This window comes from Zootermopsis nevadensis, unplaced genomic scaffold, assembly GCF_977971745.1.
Source record: "Zootermopsis nevadensis isolate Lab colony 2312 unplaced genomic scaffold, Znev_1.0 Znev_ptg000028l, whole genome shotgun sequence".
In the NCBI taxonomy this organism is placed as follows: Eukaryota; Metazoa; Arthropoda; class Insecta; order Blattodea; family Termopsidae; genus Zootermopsis; species Zootermopsis nevadensis.
This window is the reverse complement of record NW_028259160.1, coordinates 6,806,282-6,830,196: the sequence shown is the minus strand read 5'-3', so window position 1 is coordinate 6,830,196 and position 23,915 is coordinate 6,806,282. Positions and strand designations below refer to the sequence as shown.

The following is a 23,915-nucleotide window of genomic DNA, read 5'->3' as shown; positions in this document are numbered from 1 at the left end:
TTTAAATATTAATTATTCATGAACATCTTCCCACTTTAGTAATTATTTTTAACTGTGTGTGAAAGATTAGTGTTAATTAACCACAGAACCAGTCATTAATAAAATTACTCTTCCCAAGTTCTCCATTGAAGTTAAAGAGAATTATTTTTGTTTTAACTGGTGACTGTTGTATATTCATCTGTGGTACTGATTGATTGTATGTGACTTTCTCACCCATTATAATTAAGCAAGTGGGATCAATCTCTTCACGTTTTCTTCAACAGGTGGTTGCTCGGCGACAAGACCTTAAGCTGATTGTTACATCAGCTACAATGGATGCCACAAAATTTTCGACCTTTTTTGGCAATGTTCCCACTTTCACCATTCCAGGACGTACATTTGCAGTAGATACATTCTTCAGCAAGAATCCCGTGGAAGATTATGTTGATTCAGCGGTGAAGCAGGCATTACAGGTTCACCTACAGCCAAATGAAGGTGAGTAAGACAGAAGTTGTCCCTTGCCTAAGCACTGTGCATATAGTGGTTTTGTAGGCAAAGGTGTACCCATTCTTGCCATGGCAGCAGATGGAAATGAGAGATGAGCTACATATTTTGGTTGCTTTATCTACAAAGAAAATGCAAGTAGACTGAACATTGTAGAATAGTGGTTGGTATGTCTGCTGTACCTGGGTGGAATCACACCATGGATGTCTCAGTGGTGAATACTGGCTAGTAGTGTGCTGCCAGACCCTAAAACTGGAGGAAATAAAAACATTTTCTTCATTCATTATAAGCCTAATGTTTGCTTGGAGTAAGCTGTATACAACATGTAGCTTATAGGCCACAGTGTGTGTCCATTGGTATGAGCCAGGATGGCTCACTGTTGGCTGGACAAATGTAGAGTTTTATCTTCACTCTCCTTGTAAAGTAACAATTATCCAACCTAAACAGGACCAAAGGATGGTAGGACAATGAAAGTTGTCGGACGATACGGAAGACTAATGAAAAAGTTGAGCATCTACTGCTACAGCTATTCATCTCTAATGGAAATGGTAAATATATAACTTACCCGTGTCAGCAAAGTGTCTGGCTGTGGTCTGATTCCTCGTATTACTTCTTTGGCAGTATGACCACAAGAGTTTTGAATGCCATTGAAGATTCTGTAACATTGTGGTGTTGCTATTATTAGCCATACATTGAGTGAACTAACCGAAAGTTCCTGTTCTTCCATAGGTGACATCCTCATCTTCATGCCTGGGCAAGAAGATATCGAGGTGACTTGTGAGGTACTGGCTGAGAGGCTGGGAGAGATTGATAATGCACCTCAGCTATCTGTGCTACCCATATATTCGCAACTCCCTTCAGATCTGCAGGCAAAGATCTTCCAGAGGTCACCAGAAGGCCTACGCAAATGTGTTGTTGCTACGAACATTGCAGAAACATCTTTGACAGGTAGGAGAATTAATTACTAGTTTTGGGAAGACCAGGTTCAATTCTCACTGCTGCCATAGAAAATAAAGAGCTTACAAAGATATTGGTCAGTTGGAAATGGGTGTACAGCCAACTCCCAAATGTGTATATTAATTATGTATTAAACAGTGTGTAATTTCCAATATAATTATGATATAATATGGACTTAAGACCTGAGGAAGGGTAATTCTTGCATGATTTGTAATACAGGTTGCTTTTTGTGCCACAGTGGATGGAATCATGTATGTAGTGGACTCGGGTTACTGCAAGCTGAAGGTGTATAATCCACGTATCGGTATGGATGCGTTGCAGATCTACCCCATCAGTCAGGCAAATGCAAACCAGCGTTCAGGTCGTGCTGGCAGAACAGGTCCAGGCCAATGTTTCAGGTACTGTGATGTGCCTCACTGCCTTTCATGTTTCTTTCCCTATAAGTATCTGATTGACTGACTTGTAATAGGACCCATAAGTTTAATGTTACTAACACAAAGGTCTGTCATTAAATTATCCTCTGTCAGCTGTCAGTTCAATCCATTTCAAATTCTCACATTGTATTTTAGTGATTCATTCTGAAGTTTTCTTCCCATATGTCTGGTTTCCTAAGTGGTTTCCCATCAAAATCCTCTCCATATTTCTTATATTAGATATGAGTCTTAAAGATGCCTTAACTTAAATTGGTGATGCAGAAGGGATCATGAGCTGTCTTTTGAAGAAACTAGCTTTACACATCTAATGATTATTTTATGACTTGTGAGAATCTTTGTTTGTTTCAGGTTATACACAGAGCGGCAGTACAAGGATGAGCTGTTGGTAACCACAGTGCCTGAGATACAGCGGACCAATCTGGCTAACACAGTTCTGCTCCTGAAATCTCTCGGAGTTCAGGACTTACTGCAATTCCACTTCATGGATCCACCCCCTCAGGTACAGGCAGCTGCTTCTTCTTTGGAAGTGTCATATTCAGGAAGTCTGAGGTTTGATTCTTAGCCTGAAGACCAGCTACTCTGACAGGTTTTTCATAGTTTTTCTCAGTCTCTTCAGGCAAATGCTTAGGGTCATTACTCTTACCTTAAAAATTCTTACCTCTTCATCTTTCATTGTCATCGTCCTGTCTTATTCACCATTTGGACAGATGGACTCACATACTGGTGATATAAGATAGTATTTCCATATATTTATAGTTTATTCTGTGTTGTGCTGTCCTGTGTACAGGTAGAGGCCTTGCGACAGGCTGATCCCTCGTCCAAGGAGCCCTACCAAATGACTATAGATCAAGCCAATGAAAAGTTGGGACCCGCAGTGCTCAGGCACTTGAAGAACGGGTCATTCCCAGTATCCAGTATCCTAGTATAGTTTATTTAATGACGCTTTTTCAATAGCTCAGACTATGGAGCATCGATCTTTCCATTTAAAATTAGGGCATTTGGCGAAATAATAAACAAATAAAATATGGCAATAGAATACTAATCTGACATACAAAATAGTGACAAAAAATAAATAAATAAGAACATAAACAAGACGGAAATGAAAGTGAGAAATAGAATAAATAAATCAATAATTTAGAATGTATTTCAGTTTGTATTTCTGATAATTTGAGGTTTTGTGTATCTGCAGAAGATTTTATTTCAAATCATCATTGTTTGACTTTATTTTCTAGGACAATATCTTGAACTCTCTGTACCAGCTGTGGATCTTGGGTGCTCTGGACCACACAGGGACTCTAACCTCACTGGGTCGACAGATGGCAGAGTTTCCACTGGATCCACCACAGTGTCAGATGCTGATTGTTTCATGCCAAATGGGCTGTTCAGCAGAAATTCTGATCATAGGTACAAATGGTGTTTCTTTACTTCATAAGAAAACATCTTGAGGTGAAAACTATGTAAAAATTGTGTGTTAACTGTACCATAATACAGACTGAAGTATTTTTACACAAGTGTGTCTCGACAGTGCTATCACAGTTTTGAACCTATAGCCATTGCCACACAGAACTGAATATTAGAATGGCTTTTGTCCGAGATCTAAATCCATCTCACTTCTACTGCTGCTGTTGAAAGAGCTTCATAGTTTCATGTATGAATTTGTTACAGTGTCAATGCTGTCAGTGCCATCTATATTCTACCGTCCAAAAGGCCGAGAAGAGGAAGCAGATGCTGTAAGAGAGAAGTTTCAAGTACCAGAATCTGACCATCTAACGTACCTCAATGTGTACAATCAATGGAAGAGTAACAAGTAAGTAATTTGCTCAGCTTTATGCTATTACGGGTCTGCAGATGTTTTGGACTATAAGTACAAATAATTCTAATATGGAAATTGGTTTGTCACTCTTGAGTGAAAAACATAGATTGGTGGTGTTTATGAATGGGGATTGTAGTGTAGTTTTTATTATAGAGGAAGTTTCTAAGTTGTGTTATACTTATGTGAGATTTGGTGCAGTTACTCTGCAGGGTGGTGCAACGACCATTTCATTCACGTGAAAGCAATGCGCAAAGTACGTGAAGTGCGTCAGCAGTTGAAAGACATCTTGGTCCAACAGAAAATTGATGTTGTATCCTGTGGCACTGACTGGGATGTCATCCGCAAGTGTATTTGCTCAGGTATGCCCATCTTGCTGACCAGCAAACAATAAGTGAAACTTGTGCCAAGATTCGCTGTAGAGTATTTTGGCAATTGCACCGTCTTTATTCTGTATGTTCTCAAGGGAATACTTTTGTCACATAATTTGTATTGTTTCTGATACTGCAGCATATTTCCATCAAGCTGCAAGACTGAAGGGTATTGGAGAGTATGTGAACTGCCGGACAGGAATGCCATGCCATCTCCATCCAACATCAGCTCTTTTTGGAATGGGCTTCACCCCAGACTTTGTTGTGTACCATGAACTTATAATGACAGCAAAAGTAAGTTATGTTGCATTGGTACTGATGGTAATATAACTTAATGCAAATTAATATTTTAAGCAACTTTACAACTTCTTTTTAATTTGGTCATTATGAAAGTTTGTTATAATAAATATAGCTTAATTTTGCTAAGAAGTAAAAAAGTTTGTCTTGAGCTTAGAATTATGAAGAAAATGTAGTGGACATTATTTTGATAGCAACATTTTCGTTTTCTTGTTTTGGTTTTATTGTAGAATGACACATAAAATAATGTTTGATACTCAAACTCAATTCCGCGTGTTTCTGCTGCTGGAAGATATGAAAATGTTTTGCATTTAGCAGAGTATTAAATTGTCATAAATGTTCTGTGCAGGAATACATGCAGTGTGTGACAGCAGTGGATGGTCACTGGTTAGCAGAGTTGGGACCTATGTTCTTTGCAGTCAAAGAAACTGGGCGTTCTGGACGTGATAAGCGTCGTCAAGCACTGGAGCATCTCCAGGAAATGGAAGGACAGATGAAGATTGCACAGGAAGAAATTAAGGCTCGCAAAGAGGAGCAAGAACGAAGATTGCAAGCAGGGACTCGAGTGTATGTACATCTTGTCCTTTGTTTATGTTCCTATTTTTATTATCAGTGTAGGCAAGTAAAGGAGTTACTAAGCGACATTCGAGGTTCTCACAGTGGCATGTGTGAAGGTGACTGTCATCTTCTGGGTTGTTGTGCACTGCGTAGTCTGGTAGAAGTTTACTGATGGTTCAGAGGTGCTTGCTGCCCCCATCAGGGCAATGAGTAAGCCATGTGCCAAATCCACTTGTGTTTGGAGACAGTCATCTTTAAAGGAGGTTGCAGTTGACTGCGTGGACATGAGCCTTATATTAAATGGTTAATGAGTGGGTAGTAAATTCTGCTGCATTGGTTATATGCTTCTGTTCTATTTATTTAAGGAGGTGGATGGACCCAGTGGCTCATTAACCAACTACAGAGGTGGATACAGTTGGGCATGCTGGAAACTTGATTTTTGAAATGGCACTTGAATTTGTGCAATTTTGGCTGTTCAAGTTAGTTGTGTACATGTAACTAGTTAATTTTTTACTTATTGTGTAGTAGAATAATGTTTGTTTATTTTTATAGGACTGAAATAATAACACCAGGAATGCGTGAGCCAGGAACACCAGTGACACCCCGCAGAACTCCTGCACGATTTGGTCTTTGAGGATATGACAGTACTGCAGCTTGAATGACGATAAGAAGAACAGCAACAGCATTGTATTATATGGTGTAACAATATGGGTGACTTAGGTACAGTACAGAGCACAAGTTAAGAGCATGGCCAATATGAAACCATGTTTGAAACTGCCTTCTTTATTTTTATCATAAATCAGAGAAGGCAGATTTGCTGTTATGCAAAGAAATGGAAGCACATAACTTATATTTGTCACTTGATATCTTCACACTTCATTGACCATTACAGATACACACATTGGTTGCCAGCCAGCTGAGATATGGGGAGGGAGGAAAAGTGACAGCACATAAGGCTTTCCCTTTCCATCTTCTCTTCCCCTCTTACTGTGACATATCTCAGGCTTGCAGATATTTTGTATCCAGTATACATGTATAATTTATTGCAAAGGCATTAGGCTTCTGTATATGGGTACTGGGATACTAGGAACGACCCGTTCTTCAAGTGCCTGAGCACTGCGCATATGGGTACATTAACCATTATTGTTCAGAAATAGGGATTCAGTTCTCATACTATGGGGCTCCTGGCTGGACTTTAGATCCTATCGGTACGCACAGTAAGTAACAATTAAGGAGAGGGGCATGTGGATTGCAGTAAGAAACCAGAATTAGTCATTCTCTAGCAACACACTTTCTGTCATCACAATAAAAATAGTAACAATCTTTTGTGGAATATTGGACAGACACATGAAAAAATTTGAATGAAATTATAGAACACTGTTTTGATAAGTGAGAGGACAATGATAATACAAAAAGGAATTATTTCTTTTTCCGGTTTAACAATGTTTGTACATTTTCTGGTACCCTTTACGGCTCCCCAATTTTTTAGTTGGCTTGATCTATGGACATTCGGTAGAACTCCTTGGACGAGGGATTGGCCAAAAAGGAATTATTATAAAGTAAATTATAAAACTGCTCCCAATGAAGATAATATGTCTGTATTTAATTAAGTACCATGCTGTGAAGACATGGAGGAGTGAAGATATAGCTTCACACATTTTTAACATTGGAATTAGATGGAGGTGAATGGTCAGCTGAAGACTGGCCCATATACCCATTCATTAGTTTAATATATGGTGGGATGGGCTCCAGAATTAGTCTTGACATGTTAACAAAGAGAAATATTGCTGCCTCTGCTGGGAATCAAATCCTGGTCATTCAAACCCACAGCCAGTCATTGTACTGACTGAGCTATTCTGGCTCATAATTATTATGTATCCCTGGATTAAATTCCTAACAGGATAATTTAATGTTATGGATGTTTAAATACAGTTGTTACAACTCCCATTTCTCATTGATATTCTGGTCACTTCTTTCATTCATTGTGTCTGTTGCTATGCAGTAGGACACAGGAGATAAACCTTTAACCTGTGTGTAGTAATCTTAAAACTTTGCATACTGTGTAGTAGATTAGAATATAAAATAAGTAAACAAACAACTGTCAACACTATAAAAAAGACACTACTGCTATATGCGTTTCAACCTCAAAGAGGTCATCATCAGTGGCATCAAGGAAATTAATTAATTTAATCAAATGGTTCAAACTGGATTTATAAATAAATAAGGTGTTTCACAAAGGTTATTTCAAACGATACTGCACTAGATGTTGTTATTCACAGAGTAGAACTATGCGCTTAGCTATTGATCTGATGGTTCATTGGCCGTAGCTGGTCTGCGGCGAGCTGTGGTTGCGTCGTCTGTACCTGTGAATAATAATGTGATCAATAGCTAAGCGCATAGTTCTACTCTGTGAATAACAACATCTAGTGCAGTATCGCTTGAAATACTTTTGTGAAACACCTTATTTATTTATAAATCCAGTTTGAACCATTTGATTAAATTAATTAATTTCCTTGATGCCACTGATGATGACTTCTTTGAGGTTGAAACACGTATAGCAGTAGTGTCTTTTTTATAGTGTTAATAGTTGTTTGTTTACTTATTTTGTATTGTGTGTAGTAACATTATCCTGTAAATGAGATATAAACAGTATGTGATGCTGAGTAATGTTTGTGCATATCTCTAGATGTCCTGTTCATCGGTGATGACGGTCTGTCATTATGTTCCTAAAATGGGAGTTTGATGCACTTTTTAAGAAAAATTATAACATTAGAGACCAGCTTTTAGTGTATGGAAAAGGCTTTTTCACATTGGTTTATTCCACATAGTTTTTTCATTCCATTTCATTAGATCAGGGGTCGTAAACCTGGTCCCTACTGCCCACTAGTGGGTGATTCAAGTTTTCAAGGTGGGCGGTGGGGGTTTATGTCCGTTGTTACAAATTTTGTTCTTCCTCCATGTATCGAATACATTGCTAAGAACTTCGTGAGTTTGACTTTTTAAAATATGCTTTTGCAATTTACTTTTGAATTCCATCTCTAAACTTTGAATATAGGTAACAATTCACCGGACACTTCTTGAAGTATATTCGTGGACGAGGGAGCAATGAATGAGCTCCGTAGCCAAAGGCACGAGTTTAGTGCGCATAACGAGGGCAGGGCTTACCACGGGCCATCACTCAGTCTTCGAGCTGAACCTCTTTCATGGTGGAGGGCAGTACATGTGACACCGGTGGGCGGTAAGGAAATTTTACCATCAACAAAGATACAAAAGTGGGCGGTAGGTATAAAAAGGTTGACGACCCCTGCTTTAGATGAATGCATGTGATTAGCTTTATGCTCTGACTGCTTTACCCCCAATATCCTGTGGGATGGCAGCCCTCAGAGATAGTCTGGACATGACAGTAAGGAGACATCTGCTGAAGGCTGTAGCCAGTAACTACTGACTTCTGTCATGGTTTATAGTATGAGAATACTTGGTGTAGCAAGTTTGCTATCTTGGTTAATCGAAGGAGATCATGTTTCTTGATACAGTACTGCATTGATATTGAAACTTATTGGCCTGTATTCTGTAAATTTTATACACTGAATATTACTGTAAATTACAGTGAACGGTGGTAGGATAACACATGCAGACAACAGTCGTTCTGGATTGAGTAACAGAACAGAAAGAAAAGAGCTCTCACCAGAGAAGTATCATAAGAACAGTGACATAAAATTACAGCACAGCCCTTTCTGAACCTGAGCGTGTAATTGTGCAGTGAGGACATATGTACTCATCACAGACAAGAATTGTTTCCACTGAAAGAATCCAACACAGTCTGGAAGAGACGGAAAATAGAGAACATTTTTATATAATCTTATTTCACGAGAGGTCATTAATTCCTATGACTATATATTTCTGATTACATTATAAACATTTTCAGCGTGAAGTTGCTAGTGGACTGAGCAAGTACTGCAAAAATATATCACAGGAAGTTGACAGATGGAAAACATCAGCTGTTGTGATGAACACTAATAGGCGTGAAGTTGTCTTAAGTGATCAGCTGCATTAATTCAGTGTTTCAGGCTATCTCCATCATGAGGAATTTATATGATGAACATCATAAATTGGCTGATATAAATGTGTAGTCTAGCACAGCCCAGTACTTGTTGATCAAGAACTAACCAAAGTGATAGCATTGGAGTCGAGCGATTTCACCAAGGCTAAACGACAACGAGTTGTGTTAATTTACTTTACCACCGATCTCCCTTTGGCTAATCTAAGTATATTGGCAAGTCTTTGTCATTCATCACACCAGTCGCTGATGTAATCTCTGAATTATTGCAGTTTTATTCTATATTGATATGGCTGGTTACCCTAGAAGATTTCATTTAGACATTGTGAGTACTAGAAATGTAACTTTGATCCAAATGAGAATATTTATGTTGACAGGATGATGCTGTTGTACTAAACTTGCGTACTTGAATAGCTGGCTCCACATCACAGTAGACATTATAGAGATGTCACAGTTTGTCCCTTGAGTAAGATGTTCACAACGTATGTCAATAAATATGTGTATAGTCCCTGTGGTTGTTAGCAGTGGGATGTGGCTTCATGTTAGCGTTCGCCGATGTTCAGTACTGCTGTCGTTTAATCCAAACAAGGATGTTAATCCAGATGAAAGCGCAGGTACCCACATAAACGACTCGGCCCACAGGAGGCACAAGAAGAAAATTCAGTGTTTGCGCTGGTAACCAGAACATACAGCTTGTCTGAAACAGATATCACCATCAATACTGTGTGTTGATTATTTCTGTAATTTATAAGTTAACTTACCCCAATTCTAACCAAGTGTAAAATCTGAGAAGTCTCAGTGAGACTGTGATTACTGGTTTTGTTATGCCTACTGCATGTCTCAGAGGTAGTTAGAGTGTCCAGTATTGGGGGATTAATTGTTGGTAGGAGAAAGATTAAGTACTTAGAAAGAAACTTCAAAAGAAAGAAGAATCCACACATGGATGAAACAAAATTTGTGTGTAAAATTTTAGTAGGAAGCCCTGAATGGTAGAGACCAACTGAGGAAATTAGAGAAATGGGTTGGGACGATGTATTTTGGGCAGACATGGCTCAGGATAGGGTACTGTAATACGTTTTTGTGATGAAAAAGAACTCAGGTTCAATGACAATTTTCTGATAACTGTTAATTGTTCAAGGGAGGAATTTAATCGATTATTGTAATTTTTGTTCTTTGATCTTACTGTGAGTTTACCTGAAATGTAGGTACCATTTTTTTCCTGCATTCTTCAAATATGTCTTCTTTCCTCTCCATTGCACTCATAACTGGAAATAAAACAATTTAAATCAGTGATTAATAAGCTGATCCCAACTCAAACATAATGAAACTGATTTCTTGAAATATTTGCTTACACATTTAAAGTTACGCATGTGCCATCATGAAATTGTACCCTAATGCTTTCATCAGAAAAGGTGACTAACACAGCAGATTTTTAAACCCTTTTGTTGCCAAGCCCAAATTTGATAGTTAGGTTGTCCCTTTACCCCAAAACCAGGCTGGATGTGATGTCAGAAAAATTCTATCCTTGCCAGGAATCAAACCCAAGTCATCCAGCCCATAACCACTTAATTCACTGACTGAACTATTCCAGCTCAATATTTGGAAAATGAGGGTATGTCAGTGCTTGAAAAACATGACGGCATAAAGTTAGTATATAATTCAGATGGTACCAATACAACTTACTAATAAAAAAGGCACATAGGAGAGGTGGTGTTAACACAAACTGATCTAGTAGCAGCTTCTTCACAATTGTCTTCGATGCTGTCCCTATATATCGGCTGTCCAACCATCTGTACCTACATGACAACGAGTAACATGTTTTTATTTGTTATATTCTAGTTATATCCTAATTGGCTCCTTATGTCCAAAATAAAGGGCGAGCCCAACATATATTTATTGTAATTAGTAAGATTGTTTTTTAAATGTAATTACGAACACACACAAAGAAAAATATGCAGTCTTTATGGCTGATGTTTGGTTTTGTAAAGAAATGAAGAAATAGATTTGTGAAAAGACAGAGATCCCATATGTCCAGTATCTTGTGTTGTTCATATTTAAGCCTAACAGTGCCAGCATATATTCTTTTACCACACTGGCGTACGTTTGATTCTGTCCACATGAAATATTTGTAATTCGTTTACCTGAACATAAGTGTCTCAGAATTATCACAAAATTTCTATGTAGGTATAGTACATTTATTATTGAGTTACCTAACTGTTCTGAATTTTGTTTGGGGTATTTTAGTATGGAAATGTTTGTCTCTTGAGATCATGAAAGTTACACTTCTAGAAAATACTGTGTTTAGCAAAACAACATTCAGAAAAATTTAAGAATCTATAACAAAAATAAGGTTTGGGGAACCTGGAAGAAATTTACCAACATATTTTTGTAATAAAACCAGTTTTATTCCTGTAAATTAACATAGAAATTTGTAAAGTAATAAGCATGGAAACTTAAATGAAACAGTCTAAAAGTAAGAAATGCTGGGGAGAATGTAGAAAAGCAGAAGTAGGCTTAAAGAAAGACGCTTGGTGTTTGCTAGCCAGTTCCAGAGTTCCTCGAGTAGATAGAATGTTAGCACAAATTCTGCATAAGAAGGCGTGTTTTATTATTAATCCTATGTATATGCAGTTGTCTCCCAGTGATCATAATTTCATATTCTTTGTTGAAAAAATCAAAGCAAAATTCCATGCAAATAATACATTTTTGCTTCAGTTGTGCAAAGTTAATAGATACTGTTACTACACAAGTGATTTCTCAAAATTAGTGAGCTCTGAAAAATTGCGATATGAGACAAATATGTGTATTGTCTGCAACTTTTATTCAAGATATTTTTCTGTGAGATATGCTCGGAAATATACTTAGGTTCCTAAACTATTGACCATACAACACAGATTGCACATGGTCCACCTGGATTGTCTTGCATTGTGTGTTGTAGCAGCGTACTGCTAAACTATTAAGCACCGGGGTTAAAGTCTGGCTGGTAGCCCCCAAGTACGGGCATTTAATAAATCACCTATTTCTATCCAATAAGGACTGATTAAAGCAACCCTTAAAATGAAGATTTCTGTCTTCTGTGTTGTTGCGCCGTGTAGTCTGGTCGATGTTTCATCGCCCTGATGACGGAGGCAGTATGACCTCTGAAACGTTGGTAAACATTTACCAGACTACACGGCGCAACAACCCAGAAGACAGGAATCTTCATACTCACTGCTGTGAATACCTCAAATAATACAACCCTTAAAATTATTGAAAGTTAATGAAACTTACACTTGGTAATATTTATATAATTGAAGAGCTGTATATCAAAATTCATCAAAGACCTAAAAATACAATAAATGTTTACTTAGGTTTTTATGTAAAATAGCCCTTAAAATTACCAAAACTAAACCAAACCTCACATTGATTTTGCTCAGATCAGTCACATAATGTGGGCACTGTTAGGTCTTTGTATGGATAGACAGGTACGATTAAAATAAAAACACACCCAGAAGGATTTTGTGGGGCATCAGGGTCTACTGCCAATGGAAGAGAATTAAACTTTGGTTTTCTATTAGAACAGAGAAAGGTCTCACCAGACATAATAGACATGAGGATAGATGCCCAGCCCCAGCACAGCGTAGCGTGTAATAGTTCCAAAGTCGTACGGAGTAGATTTCCCATTCTTAAGCTGAAATGAGATATGACCACCAAGATCACCCAACCCTCACAAGCCATGCAAGAAAAGAGAGTATCAGAATTACAGCTCTAAAAATACAGTCATTACCTTCAAATATAGTAGTTAACTTTACAAAATGTTGTACACATAGTGAAATGAGAAATGCATACAACATTTTGTTTGAGAAACCTGTATGGAAGAAACCTTACAGAGGTGGAGTGTGGCAGTAGGTCAACTGGCTCTTGGCCTGCCGATGACTGTCGGCTTTCTCGAGGAAGACTGTGCCGTGAAGTTAGTGTGACTCAGTGTATGTCTAAGTACTGTAAAGTGTCTAAGTCAGTACAGTAATGCAAATAAAATCTTATGCATATTTAGTGGTTCTCATGGTCTGCAAGCTGATATGAAGAAAGTACAAGTTTGACTCTGGGTTTTTTCTGTTATGATGTATTCTGTTACATTAATTATGTCTTGGTGGGTGATGATGTCATCATGGAGGATTCCCCATGTGATTGCATGGCCGTTTGGGAATTTCCCACCCAGTCATCTTCCACATATAGAAATGCATGTATGTTATCATGCTACCATCCATTATTGTTTGATTTTAATTAAAACTGAAAATCCATTCAGTGGTTCTTTAGTTATTACGCTGTCAGACAGATATGGCAAAGGTAATGGTCACATTTTCACAACTTTTAGTTACAAATGAAAATTTGAAACATTTTGTCAGCGTTACATATATAAAAGTAAAGTTTGTCCCACTATATGCCATGTAGGCGTTTGGGGTGAGAGGAGGTATATAGGTCATCTTAGAAACATGACTGAAGCCCAAAAGCAGGCATAAGCTATCAAATGGTGGTCATAAAAGTCAAATTTCAGAATTACAGGTCTGCTGTTTTCTGAGACTTGGTGTACTTTGTGTGGATTTATAACCTAATATGCGAGGAAGTTATATAGAATGCTGAATGATCAATACCATATATATAAGACGTTTGGATAAATTAACGTTCCCATTATCGCATATCGGCTCAAGGATCCTTTGTCAATTGGCTCGTGGTGTGAATCTTTCACCTGAAAAAACAAGGTCAGGAAAAGAAAAGCAATATGCAACCCAAAACATAAACAAATAACTAAAAATAAAAAATATCTTAAATTAAACTGAAGATACATATAATAAAATATAGATTAAAAATAAATTAACAGTTTCTGCTTTGATTTACTTTATATCTTAACATTTATATGGGTAAGAGAATACATTAAAAATGCCGCTAAAGAAGGTACAGTTTCAAGATGTCTTTAATGGTATTGCATATAGCAATATGTGCACTAACAGCAGTCAATGTCTGTCAGTTCTCAAAGCCGTCAATGGAATACTTTTGTGTGGAAGTGGATTTTGTATGTGTGTTTGTGTGTGCGCGCGTGTGTGAAAATTTCGTGAAACATTCTTTATATATTAAAAAACAATTGAGGTTATATCAGACAAATTAAGTACATCAAGAATATGGACATACTGCTGGAAATTATACATAGAAATAGATCACAAAATTGCCTAATTATTAATTTATAGTTCCTGCTAGTCTCTGTGTATATAGGTCTAAGCATTTGATTGAAAGTAGTTGCTGTAAGTTCTTCCAAGAATTTCGTGTTAGTGGTAAATTATCTATTTTACATTTCCATCTGATGAACTGTGATTGTCGTGATAGGATGTAATATGTGTGTTCAGAAATTAAGGCTTATCAGATATCAAGACATTTTCAGTTTATGCATAAAACACAGTTTTATTATTATTTAAGTTTTAGAATTATGTAATTTCAATAATAAGTATGTGATCAACATATTTAACCCTAAAAGGCTTGGTTTACTGTAATTAAAGCAAATCCAAAATCATCATCGTCATCATCCAAATGCTTACAACTGACCAAAATCTTCTTTGTGATAGTTTGCTGAGTGAACTCTGCCCCCGTGATGAGTGTTCCATATACCACTGCATTGGAAGCCATTGGGTACTTTTTAAACAGTGTCTTCACTGCCATAAACACCCTGGTGGCCATGTCCACCTGAAAATATATTGTTGTCGTTTATAAATACTTCTTGGGCGCTCTTTACGTCAGTCCATTATGTCAGTTTTAGTTGGACAGTAGTAAAGGGTAATACACATCTTAATATCTCCACTGAAAAATAATAGGATACCCAAAATTTGGTATGGAGATAAATCGTGAATATCCTATAATAAAATATGAAAAATATGTTGAACTGGTATGACATAAATTACAAAATGGCTATATTGTAACGCTTATGCAACATCTGACGCCTCTCTTAGAGTAAGAACCTAAATTAGTGAAAGTACTGCACAAAAAATATAGATTACTAATGTGTGTAATTATGAATTTATAATTCCTGTTAGCAAATACTGGGATTTGAAGGAAAGTAGGCAAAATAAGACAAACCTTAGACTTATGTTTTCTAGGATCAAAATTTCGCTTGGATCGAAATATAGTTACCACTTAAGTCGGAAAATAAGTTAGGCCTCTCAGCTGTATAGGCCATGCACTCATTTTCACGTGATAATATGTGCGTTTGACTAATTGTAGGTCTCTGAGTAAAGAACTCCTTCACTACACCATAGACGTGGTAGGACATTTGTGCCAGACAAGAACCTGAATGAAAGTTTGGAAATAATCAGACGATACAGGATTTAACTTAAAAAATATTTTTGTTCAGGCCAGAACAAGCGGTGAAGCTACGATTTTACGAACACATTTTTTGAGAAAACATCTTGCTGTGACAAGTACAAACGTGGCTGTGATGTTCGTTTCCGAGAGGACAAAATATGTTCGGTCTCTTGAAGTCTTACGGCAGTGTAAATCTGCTTACAGCTAGGAGCACCAGCGTACACCAAGATGCCTTATGCCTGGAACAAACTGGTTATACTATCGACAAAACACGTGACTCGTTTGTAAATGCGATCGCAGTATCGTTCAACTCTGGGTTAGAACCACGTGCCGTTGCTTCTAATAGGTGCTACTATGTACTCACTTTTTATCGTTCCCAACATTTTTTTTACAATCATCACTTGCACTATGACACTGACCATGATGACGTAACGTGTCATTGTGTGCAGATTTCGTATTTGCAATTGTATTGATCGCTTTCAATAAACATCTCCGACATTACTAATAGTTTTTTTATTTCAGTTGATCTCACTAACACTTTTCTGTCTATTAGGTTGGGCAGTAGAGAGCGCGCTTGTAAGACCTGGCAGGCAAACGGCTATCACCCCCGATGTCAGCGACCCACAATTCGTCAAACGCACACACTTCGATGTGAAAACGCGTGGTCGACCAACATCAAGGAGTAATGAGTATAGGCCTGGAAATTATTCTGGGTAAGCAGCCTAATAGCATGCTTCATCTTCAAAACCACTGAACGAGTTCGGATTAAATTTGATGTTGTTTACTAGAATCTGCCTTGTGAATTATATATAAATCGAACCTGCTACATGCTTAAAAGTGGCGAATGGGATAACAAGTTGGAAGGACAACGGCATAGAACGTAGATCTTTTAAGATATACAATTATCATTGAGCCAATTTTCGACATGGTGATTATTTAACACAATACAAGCGAAATTAATTTGTTCTGTGCAGCTGGATCAGCGTTGCAACAATAGATTTGTATCTGAAATAATTGAAAAGTCGAGTGAGTTACGGCAATTCAGAAAGAACACATTTAGTATAAATTCCCTATCTTCTTAACGTTTGGTGTGAGCAGTCCTAATAAGTGCACAGAACATGTACTAATTACCAGTACTTACAGTGACAGGCGTCTGCCGGTTTACATTTATGATGCTTTTGTCACAAATCGGCTTCTGAAAGTCATGAAACGTGAAAATGTTAAACGACGCACTACGTCACAAAATTCTACGTGTCCTGATGCCGGACCTGTTATCGTGCGATATGGTTTTATGTACTGGCAGTCTTGGGTCCTAATTGTGTTACCTATGGCAGCGAGACCTGCTGGCCAGCAAGGCGGCAACACTGCGGCGCTAGGCGTCACATGCGACGTCGTACCGCACAAGCTGTCCAACATTACAGGCTGAATAAATCAATGCTATGACATAACTGTAAGGAAGAATTTGGGTCTCAAATACAAATAGTTTAGTCTAAACTGTTCTGTAAAATGAATTATAATACCATTAAAAAAACTGCTTGCTTTTATACTCGGTTACAGTTAGTATGTTGCAACAGCATTAGGCGATTATTAAACCGGGAGGAAGCAACACGAGAATAAAGGCAACTGAAAGCGAGGAGCTTTGTAATTTGTACTTTTTACCGAATACGCTTGTTTTATTAGGGTGACAAAATTAAATGATATGAGGTGGGCGGGAAACTTAGCTCCGAGGGGATGCTGAACGTACGAAATGTTTGTCGGAAAACCTTAAGAGAAAAGACAGCTTTGGACATGTAGACGAAATGCCTGGATAATATGAAAGTGGGCGTTAAACAAATAAGTTGTGAGAAAGTAAACTGAATTCATCCGACTAAGGGTAGGACCCATTGCAGAGAACCTAAGAACACTGCAATGAACTCTAATTCCATAAAAGACGTTATTAAACCTTGGATTTATTCTCACACGACTGACTGATCGTCCGAGAGGACTCCAATGCATTTTGTCATCGTTAGAGCTTCAAATATGTTTGTATTTAGTATTGCTTAGTCTCTCCAAGCAACTGACAGGACAGTACAGTAGATAGGCCACAGCAGCCTTCTTCCAAATCCATTGTTATTCGTCATTCATGATCATATTTGCATCTCGCTCACCGTTCTATAACCCTTGAATTCGAAAGAGCGTAGGCTAATAACCTACACATCAAACGATTGGCCAACCTTTTAAGGAATGGTCACGGACATGAAAACATTAGTTTAAAGATGGTTGTCTTTTGGATTGTTCTGCCGTGTAGTCTGGTACAAGTTTACCGACGTTTCAGAGGTCCCTGCCTGCCTCCATACAGGACTTTTGAAGCGTCGGTGAACATCTACCAGACTACACGGCGCAACAACCCAGAAGACAGAAATCTTCATACTCACCGCTGTGAAAACCTCAAATCATACACATCTATTTTTTTTACTCCAGTAACACGCACAAGAATGTAGGACAGTAGAATTGTCTATGGGTGATCAGGTCTCTTATTGAATTAAATTATCAATGTCCAAGACAAATTATTCGTGACTAGGAGGGAGTTTGGTAGTTTGATACAGTCTATTCAGGCACGTTCTGGATAGTACTTTTACCGCGGCACCTTAAAATAGGTCTCCTTCCTAATTCATTATTAACAATCATTACCATATTTAATACAGTAATCGATGCTTTTGATAAACCGTCATTGAATGAAGTTGGAACAGCGTTTTTAACTAGTTCAAGGATCGGTCAATGGAACTTACGTACAATAATGTCTGAATTTTGGTCCCCCAGGGTGACAGTGCGTTACAAAAATTACTTGTCTGTGGCAGCCTTTCTTTTATCCTTATATTCGCGTTTCCTGCAAAACTTTGTAACATTACAGAAAAGGCCAAGAATACTAACGCAATAAATTTGTATTGTCTTCTGCAGCCAGTTACTCCTACTTCGCCACGAAAGTTTCGCGCCATTCGGACAAATTCTGGGAAGGTCCCGTTGGTGGCCAGACACAGAATGAATCCTGAACGTCAGGGATCTGGTTGGGCGAAGGGCCGTTTTACTTGTTACTTCTTAATTTCAGTCTGGAGCGCGAGTGTGACTGGGTCGTTGCCTTCGTAAGACCGGCACCAGAAGTGTGGGCCGTTGAACTTATGAAATGACGAATCCCATAATCAGCACGCGGCACGTGTAATCCACTTTCTTTGCCCTGGTTATATATTGACTTATCTCGCGCTCTGGGTGACACGAAACAGAGAAATAGAATGCGCTGTGAGATCTTTGACATCATGTGAAATAAGTGGCTCACTGAAGAGAGTACCCAACACTATTATGTAGAATTAACTATCGCACATTTTGGGAGCGTGGAACTGTGGGAAAAGAAACGTTGCTCGTACCAGGCCACTGTCGTCACTTTATTACACGTTAAGAGAATGGAAAAGGCGTGAGAATTATTTCCCATGTTTCCACTCTCTTTTCGCATAGGTAATTTTAACACTTTATCAGTTATCGTAACTAAATCAGAAAGTAAACCTACTTTTGTCATCCTGACAGATGTTTCATATATGTTTACTGTACAAAAATTCGGATTCTTGTCATGATGATTACCGACGGTTGATAACATTCGACACGTGTTGCTTTAAATTTACCCCTGGTAGCATGACACTCATATCAACATCTTGTTGTTGATTCAGACGTTTTTAAAACAGACAAACAGATGAAGGTACGAAATGAGATTTATCATCGTGTTTTCCTTCCTCTTTGTACTACGCTGTCTCTGTTGCATAACTTCGGGGACAACGCAAGAGTTATGACACCACAGGCGAACCTCCAGCCGTGGCCCCCGACCCAATTAACTTCGGCTAATTGATGATGGAAGGTCATCTCACATTGATCAGGCCTCAAGGACATGTGGTAGACTTTGTATTTGAATTTATATTATACAGTTTTATCTTAAAGTGTAATCATAATAACATGGCTACGGATCACGTGAATATAAAAAATAATGCAAGCGTTTCAATTTTTTAACAGAAGACGCCATTTTTAATAACAAGTAATAAATTAATGTCTGTACACGTAACCTGTGAAGAGAAAAGAGGACGGACAGGAAACCTGAAGAAGGGCGAAATATAACGGAGTAGCGCAAGGTCTGTCGTGCCCCTTCACGAGGCAATCTGTCCGTCGATATCTTCCGACTAGTCAGACTGTCGACTTAACTATACACACGCACACACATACGTCAGCTATTTTTGTGCGATACCAAGTATTGCTGGTGGCATGTTACAGAGCCGCAGAAACGAACACATTTGCTCTTTCTTTCCGTTATCTATTTATATTATTAGACGCCTATTATATTCTCCTTCACGAATTTTATTTCGCTTTTATTAATTCCGTTTCTTGCCTCCTTCCATGGAGCGAGATTCGAAATTACGATCCATTGGATCTCGCTAGTCAACCCGGATCGGCTAATGGTACAATTTGGCTGCACGCGTCAGAGACAAGCGACCGAGACAGGCGACAGAGTTACGAGACCGAGACTGGTCGCTTCCTGTCTGCTCTCTGTACAATCGTATGAAGTACAATTACGAGCGCGAGACAGCGACAGGCGACAGAGACAAAGCACAGGAGACCGCTCTCGGACCAGTAGTGTCTCGCGACGGGCTCAGGCAGCACGTCAGTACGTAACCAAACTGCTTATGATTCAATCTGAAATAACTCCTGAAATTATCTTCTTCTAATGATTAATGATTCTTTATTAACAGACAGAAAGATCCTTCTTCACGTCTGGTCTTGAATATTGAACTCATAGGTTTTCTCTGTTTCTTTCGCAACAAATAACACAGGAACACATCATCTTATTCTTATTCTTCGAGTAACCTTTTTAGAAGCATTTTTGTACTCATTTTTCACAGAATATGTGCACGTATGTCTCAACAAAACAAAGAAAACAAACACTTTGCCGCATGTCTCGGTCGTCACCTCAAAAGTGTGTGGCGACAAGCTGCGGTGTGTCCGTCTCCCGTCTCTGTCGCCTGCCTCGGTCGCTTGTCTCTGTCGCGTGCAGCCAAATTGTACCTTAACCCCTCATGTTCCAAACATTTTCGTTGCACTTTGTTTTGGAATACAATTAAACTAGAAAATGGTTTAACACATCACTCACCTCTTTGTGATGAAGCTGTTGAGTCGTATCAAGCGGCCGCTATCAACTCGGTACAGAGTATGAGCCCTAGTACCGCAGCTATTGCGGTTAACGTACGTGGCCTTGATGGCAGATCTACACCATCACTGAACCAATCAAATCGCTGGAAAACACATCCATAGGCATTCACCTCACGAGGTTTCAAGTAAACTCTTCACCATGAAGTACTTTCACAGTATAAAATATTTCAGAATAGTTTTGTCTTAGCATTTGGAATACCTAATTTTTGTTCAATTAAGCTTTCATGAGGGAAAAAAATATATATTTGAGCTTCATGCAAGATAAATAGATTTACCAAAGAAACCACTGAAGCTGTATTAGAATCTAGCAAGAATGTTGGTAAATCCAGGTGCATGTTTTTGTCTCATCGCCAGAATGAAGGACAACATCGTATGCATACATGTAATTAAACCTTTGAAAAGTGAAAACGTTCAGATATGTGGCAACGACTGAATGGAATCAAAGTTTAATTCACGAACAGATGAAGATCTCACTAAATTCGGTGAACGCTTGCTACCACGCAGTTCACATTATTTTCTTCTCGTCAGCTGTCTAAAACAGTTTAAAAAGCATACATAACTATAATTTTGTTTGTTGTTTTGTATGGCTGTGCGAATCCGTCTCTCATATTAGGAGAGTGTTTGAGAACTGCGCCCGTGACAATGGATTGAAATAATACCCAGAGACCGGGAGATGGTACGGCCGTAGGATTACAGAGGTTAAAACCAAAGTAATAAAAAGGCAGTTCCAAATAATCAAAATATATTAAAAGTATAAATACAGGATAAAGTCAAACAACGAGACCAACAGTCAAACAAAATTCACTCTGCTCAGGCTTCCGACTGGTATACCGACCAGCAACTTTCGACATATACAGAAGAAAACGCAAGATTAGAACTATCTCAGAACAGGCAGGAAAATTTGTCTTCAGGCGCGGCGGACATACACAGACTACCCGCCGCACTGCCTCACAAGGACATCGAAGTCTGTGACTCCAAAGATCGCGGAAATGGGGGAGATAGACCACTCCGAGCCATGAGGGGTGGCTCAGAACGGAGTGTAGAATGTTGTTAATTTATTAATTAGGATGGATGAGTTGAGCAGGGCATACAGCAAGCATAGGAGAGATGAGAAATAGGCCTACATATATAATTTTGGTCAGAATCTTGAAGAGACCACTTGATATTCGTAGACGTAGATGGGAGGATAATATTAAAATCGATCTTAAAATAGGGCATGGATTGGATTGATGTGGATTAGCTGAGCAACTGTTAGGTTCTGTAGAAGGATTCAGTGTCCTTCATGGAGTTAATCATGCAAACGAGTTGCTAGTTTGCGTTGAAGTAGAGCAAAATTAAATTCGCTCCATAAGTTTTAATGTAGATCCGCAATGCTAAATTTCATGCAAAACCATGGAGTTGAGGTGTAACATGCTGAGTGACAGACATGGTTTCCCCATTATGCGTTCATTATATGCACTCTGTTCATGAGAGAGTAACTCGATATTTGTGCCCTTTTTCGATAGCATGCGTCCTCTTCCCACCAGTCACGTGTGGATAACCCATTTCGGATAATCAATGCCGCTTACAGGCTTAGTGCCCTACATGCAGACTGAGATGTAGTCGTGATGCATTGAAGCGTTATCTCTCAATCCATTCAGTGTTTTAGTCCAGAAGCGTTGCTTTGTTCAGTGCGTGAGATGGAGGCAAATTGGCTTTATTAGATGTTACGACCGTATTTGACGGCCCCTCACGTCAAAGACCCCTTCATTTAAATTAATGGAAGGTCCACAGATATGGACGGAATTAGGATGCGGCTTATGGGCTGCCTACCATCCGTTTCGTGAAGCGTTTCTTCAGATAAGCTGTTAAAATTATGGGAAAGGAGAGAGACGATCAGAGTGAAATTAATAACTGGTTCATATCGGTCAAATATAAACCCTGCTTTATACGAATCTAAAGTGAAACTTCCTCGATTTTGCATACGTAGCCCGATCTAACATGAAATGTAGATAGGCAGTCATTAAGATATAAAATTCTAATTGAAATGTTTTAACATGGCGGAACTGCGTATTGGCGTTCGTTGGTTTTGATTTAGGTCGAAGAGAACATATACGCTGAGTCTTACTTAAATATTAATTGATTATGTCAATTTAAGGAAGTTTTATTGGATTCCAGAAATTTGTGTGGTTCTTAAAATGTGTATGGTATTAATCCAGTATTTAAATATCATATCGTATAATTAGCGATATTATATAGCAACCAAAATATAAATAAAATGGTTGCTGAGCCAAAGATGTTCATCCTGCTTCAGACATACGCATTATACAAGACACTTTCATCAATGAGATCACACGTTTAGTGACATGCAAAAGAAACTCACTTTAATCTTCCCGCTATAAGATTTACTTCAGCGTGGAGTCTAATGATATACATAAAATCCGAAAAAACGTATTTCGAAAATATGTGTAGGTCTATTGTAACGTAAAGTGCATATTTATTTACATATAAGACAGTTCTCTGCAGCCGGAGTTTCCAGAGAGAATGATCATAATGTTCTGTCTTCGTTTACTGAACGCTGATTAACAACATATGACTGTTGACAGTTGAACTGTTAGTTGCAAGACGGGCGTAGGTACATTTCCCTAAAATGCAGGAAACAAGTGAAAGCTTAATAATCAACAAGCCTACAAATTTGTGTTTAAACTGTATTGACAGATGCTTAAAAGTACTAAATTCATACTACTTTTGTACTAAAATATCGGGAATGGTTCTCTAAACCAACTGGTAAAAAAGAGAGCATGTTTGCACCAACCCTACAATTTCCCCCTCTTTTGCATAGAAACCTCTAATTATAGCAGGAAATGGCCATTAGCTTAATAAGCGTACGTGAGTCACTGAATGCAGACAGCGTAAAAAATCACCCAGTACGGACAGGAACTCCACTGTTTACGTAACGCTGCAGTCGAACTTTACGAATGCCTGCGAAGTGATTTATCTCTTCTTGTAGCGTTGTTCAAGATACGAAGTACTCTGTGTACATTGGCTCAAGGTTTTTCAGTCAGTGTAGCCTGGTTTGCGTTATGGTGTCCCGCTATGTGAATCTCAGTGTGTCTGTCAAGCCGCTTCACAGAGTGTAATCATGACTGAGATTTTGTTCAGTCTGCTTTGTTCTCTCTTCAGTCCGTGTTAAATATCGTTATCCAGATATTTGTCGCGTTTTATTGTATTTGTTACATGATACTCATTTTCGGAATATTAAGCTTGGATTATTTGGAATTTCCTAATGAACGGAAAGTAGAGTGGATTCAGCTGGTCCATTAAAAGGTTCAATAACAAACTCATCTGAATACGGCAGAGATGTTCTAGACTCTATAAAAGACGGAGAAATTTTTTGACTACGTGAGTGGCTCATGTAACCC

General features: G+C 38.4%; 2 protein-coding genes across 6 annotated transcripts in view; one reads left to right on the top strand and one right to left on the bottom strand.

The window, feature by feature from the left end:
* The window catches only part of Prp16 (ATP-dependent RNA helicase l(1)G0007), a 36,120-nt gene extending 19,700 nt beyond the window's left edge, over window positions 1-16,420 (top strand). The window contains exons 11-21 of one of the 2 annotated variants that reach the window (XR_002543144.2): window positions 264-474; window positions 1,213-1,431; window positions 1,679-1,838; window positions 2,223-2,373; window positions 3,107-3,278; window positions 3,540-3,681; window positions 3,886-4,046; window positions 4,195-4,349; window positions 4,702-4,919; window positions 5,463-5,630; window positions 15,848-16,420. Coding sequence is in view for 1 of the 2 variants with exons in the window: in XM_022064353.2 (XP_021920045.2) it covers window positions 264-474; window positions 1,213-1,431; window positions 1,679-1,838; window positions 2,223-2,373; window positions 3,107-3,278; window positions 3,540-3,681; window positions 3,886-4,046; window positions 4,195-4,349; window positions 4,702-4,919; window positions 5,463-5,544 (1,671 nt within the window). In the remaining variant the exon portion in view is untranslated. Of the gene's footprint in view, window positions 1-263; window positions 475-1,212; window positions 1,432-1,678; window positions 1,839-2,222; window positions 2,374-3,106; window positions 3,279-3,539; window positions 3,682-3,885; window positions 4,047-4,194; window positions 4,350-4,701; window positions 4,920-5,462; window positions 6,869-15,847 lie in introns of those variants that run through there. The other variant, XM_022064353.2, reaches the window with a different exon arrangement.
* On the bottom strand, window positions 8,457-20,586 carry LOC110830014 (mpv17-like protein). Of its 4 annotated transcripts, XM_022064367.2 has the most exons (7): window positions 20,456-20,530; window positions 16,436-16,489; window positions 14,542-14,679; window positions 13,599-13,693; window positions 10,651-10,763; window positions 10,162-10,232; window positions 8,457-9,664 (listed from the first exon to the last, which is right to left on the bottom strand). In XM_022064367.2, the coding sequence occupies exons 3-7, from the start codon at window positions 14,671-14,673 to the stop codon at window positions 9,527-9,529; spliced, it is 549 nt and encodes a 182-aa protein (XP_021920059.1). In that variant the 5' UTR covers window positions 14,674-14,679; window positions 16,436-16,489; window positions 20,456-20,530; the 3' UTR covers window positions 8,457-9,526. The 4 variants fall into 4 exon arrangements, with proteins under 4 accessions (XP_021920059.1, XP_021920056.1, XP_087213057.1 ...); XM_022064364.1 differs by lacking the exon at window positions 16,436-16,489 and having other exon boundaries at window positions 20,456-20,586; XM_087356931.1 differs by lacking the exons at window positions 13,599-13,693; window positions 16,436-16,489 and adding an exon at window positions 12,543-12,637 and having other exon boundaries at window positions 20,456-20,586.
* Window positions 20,587-23,915: the final 3,329 nt, after the last annotated feature.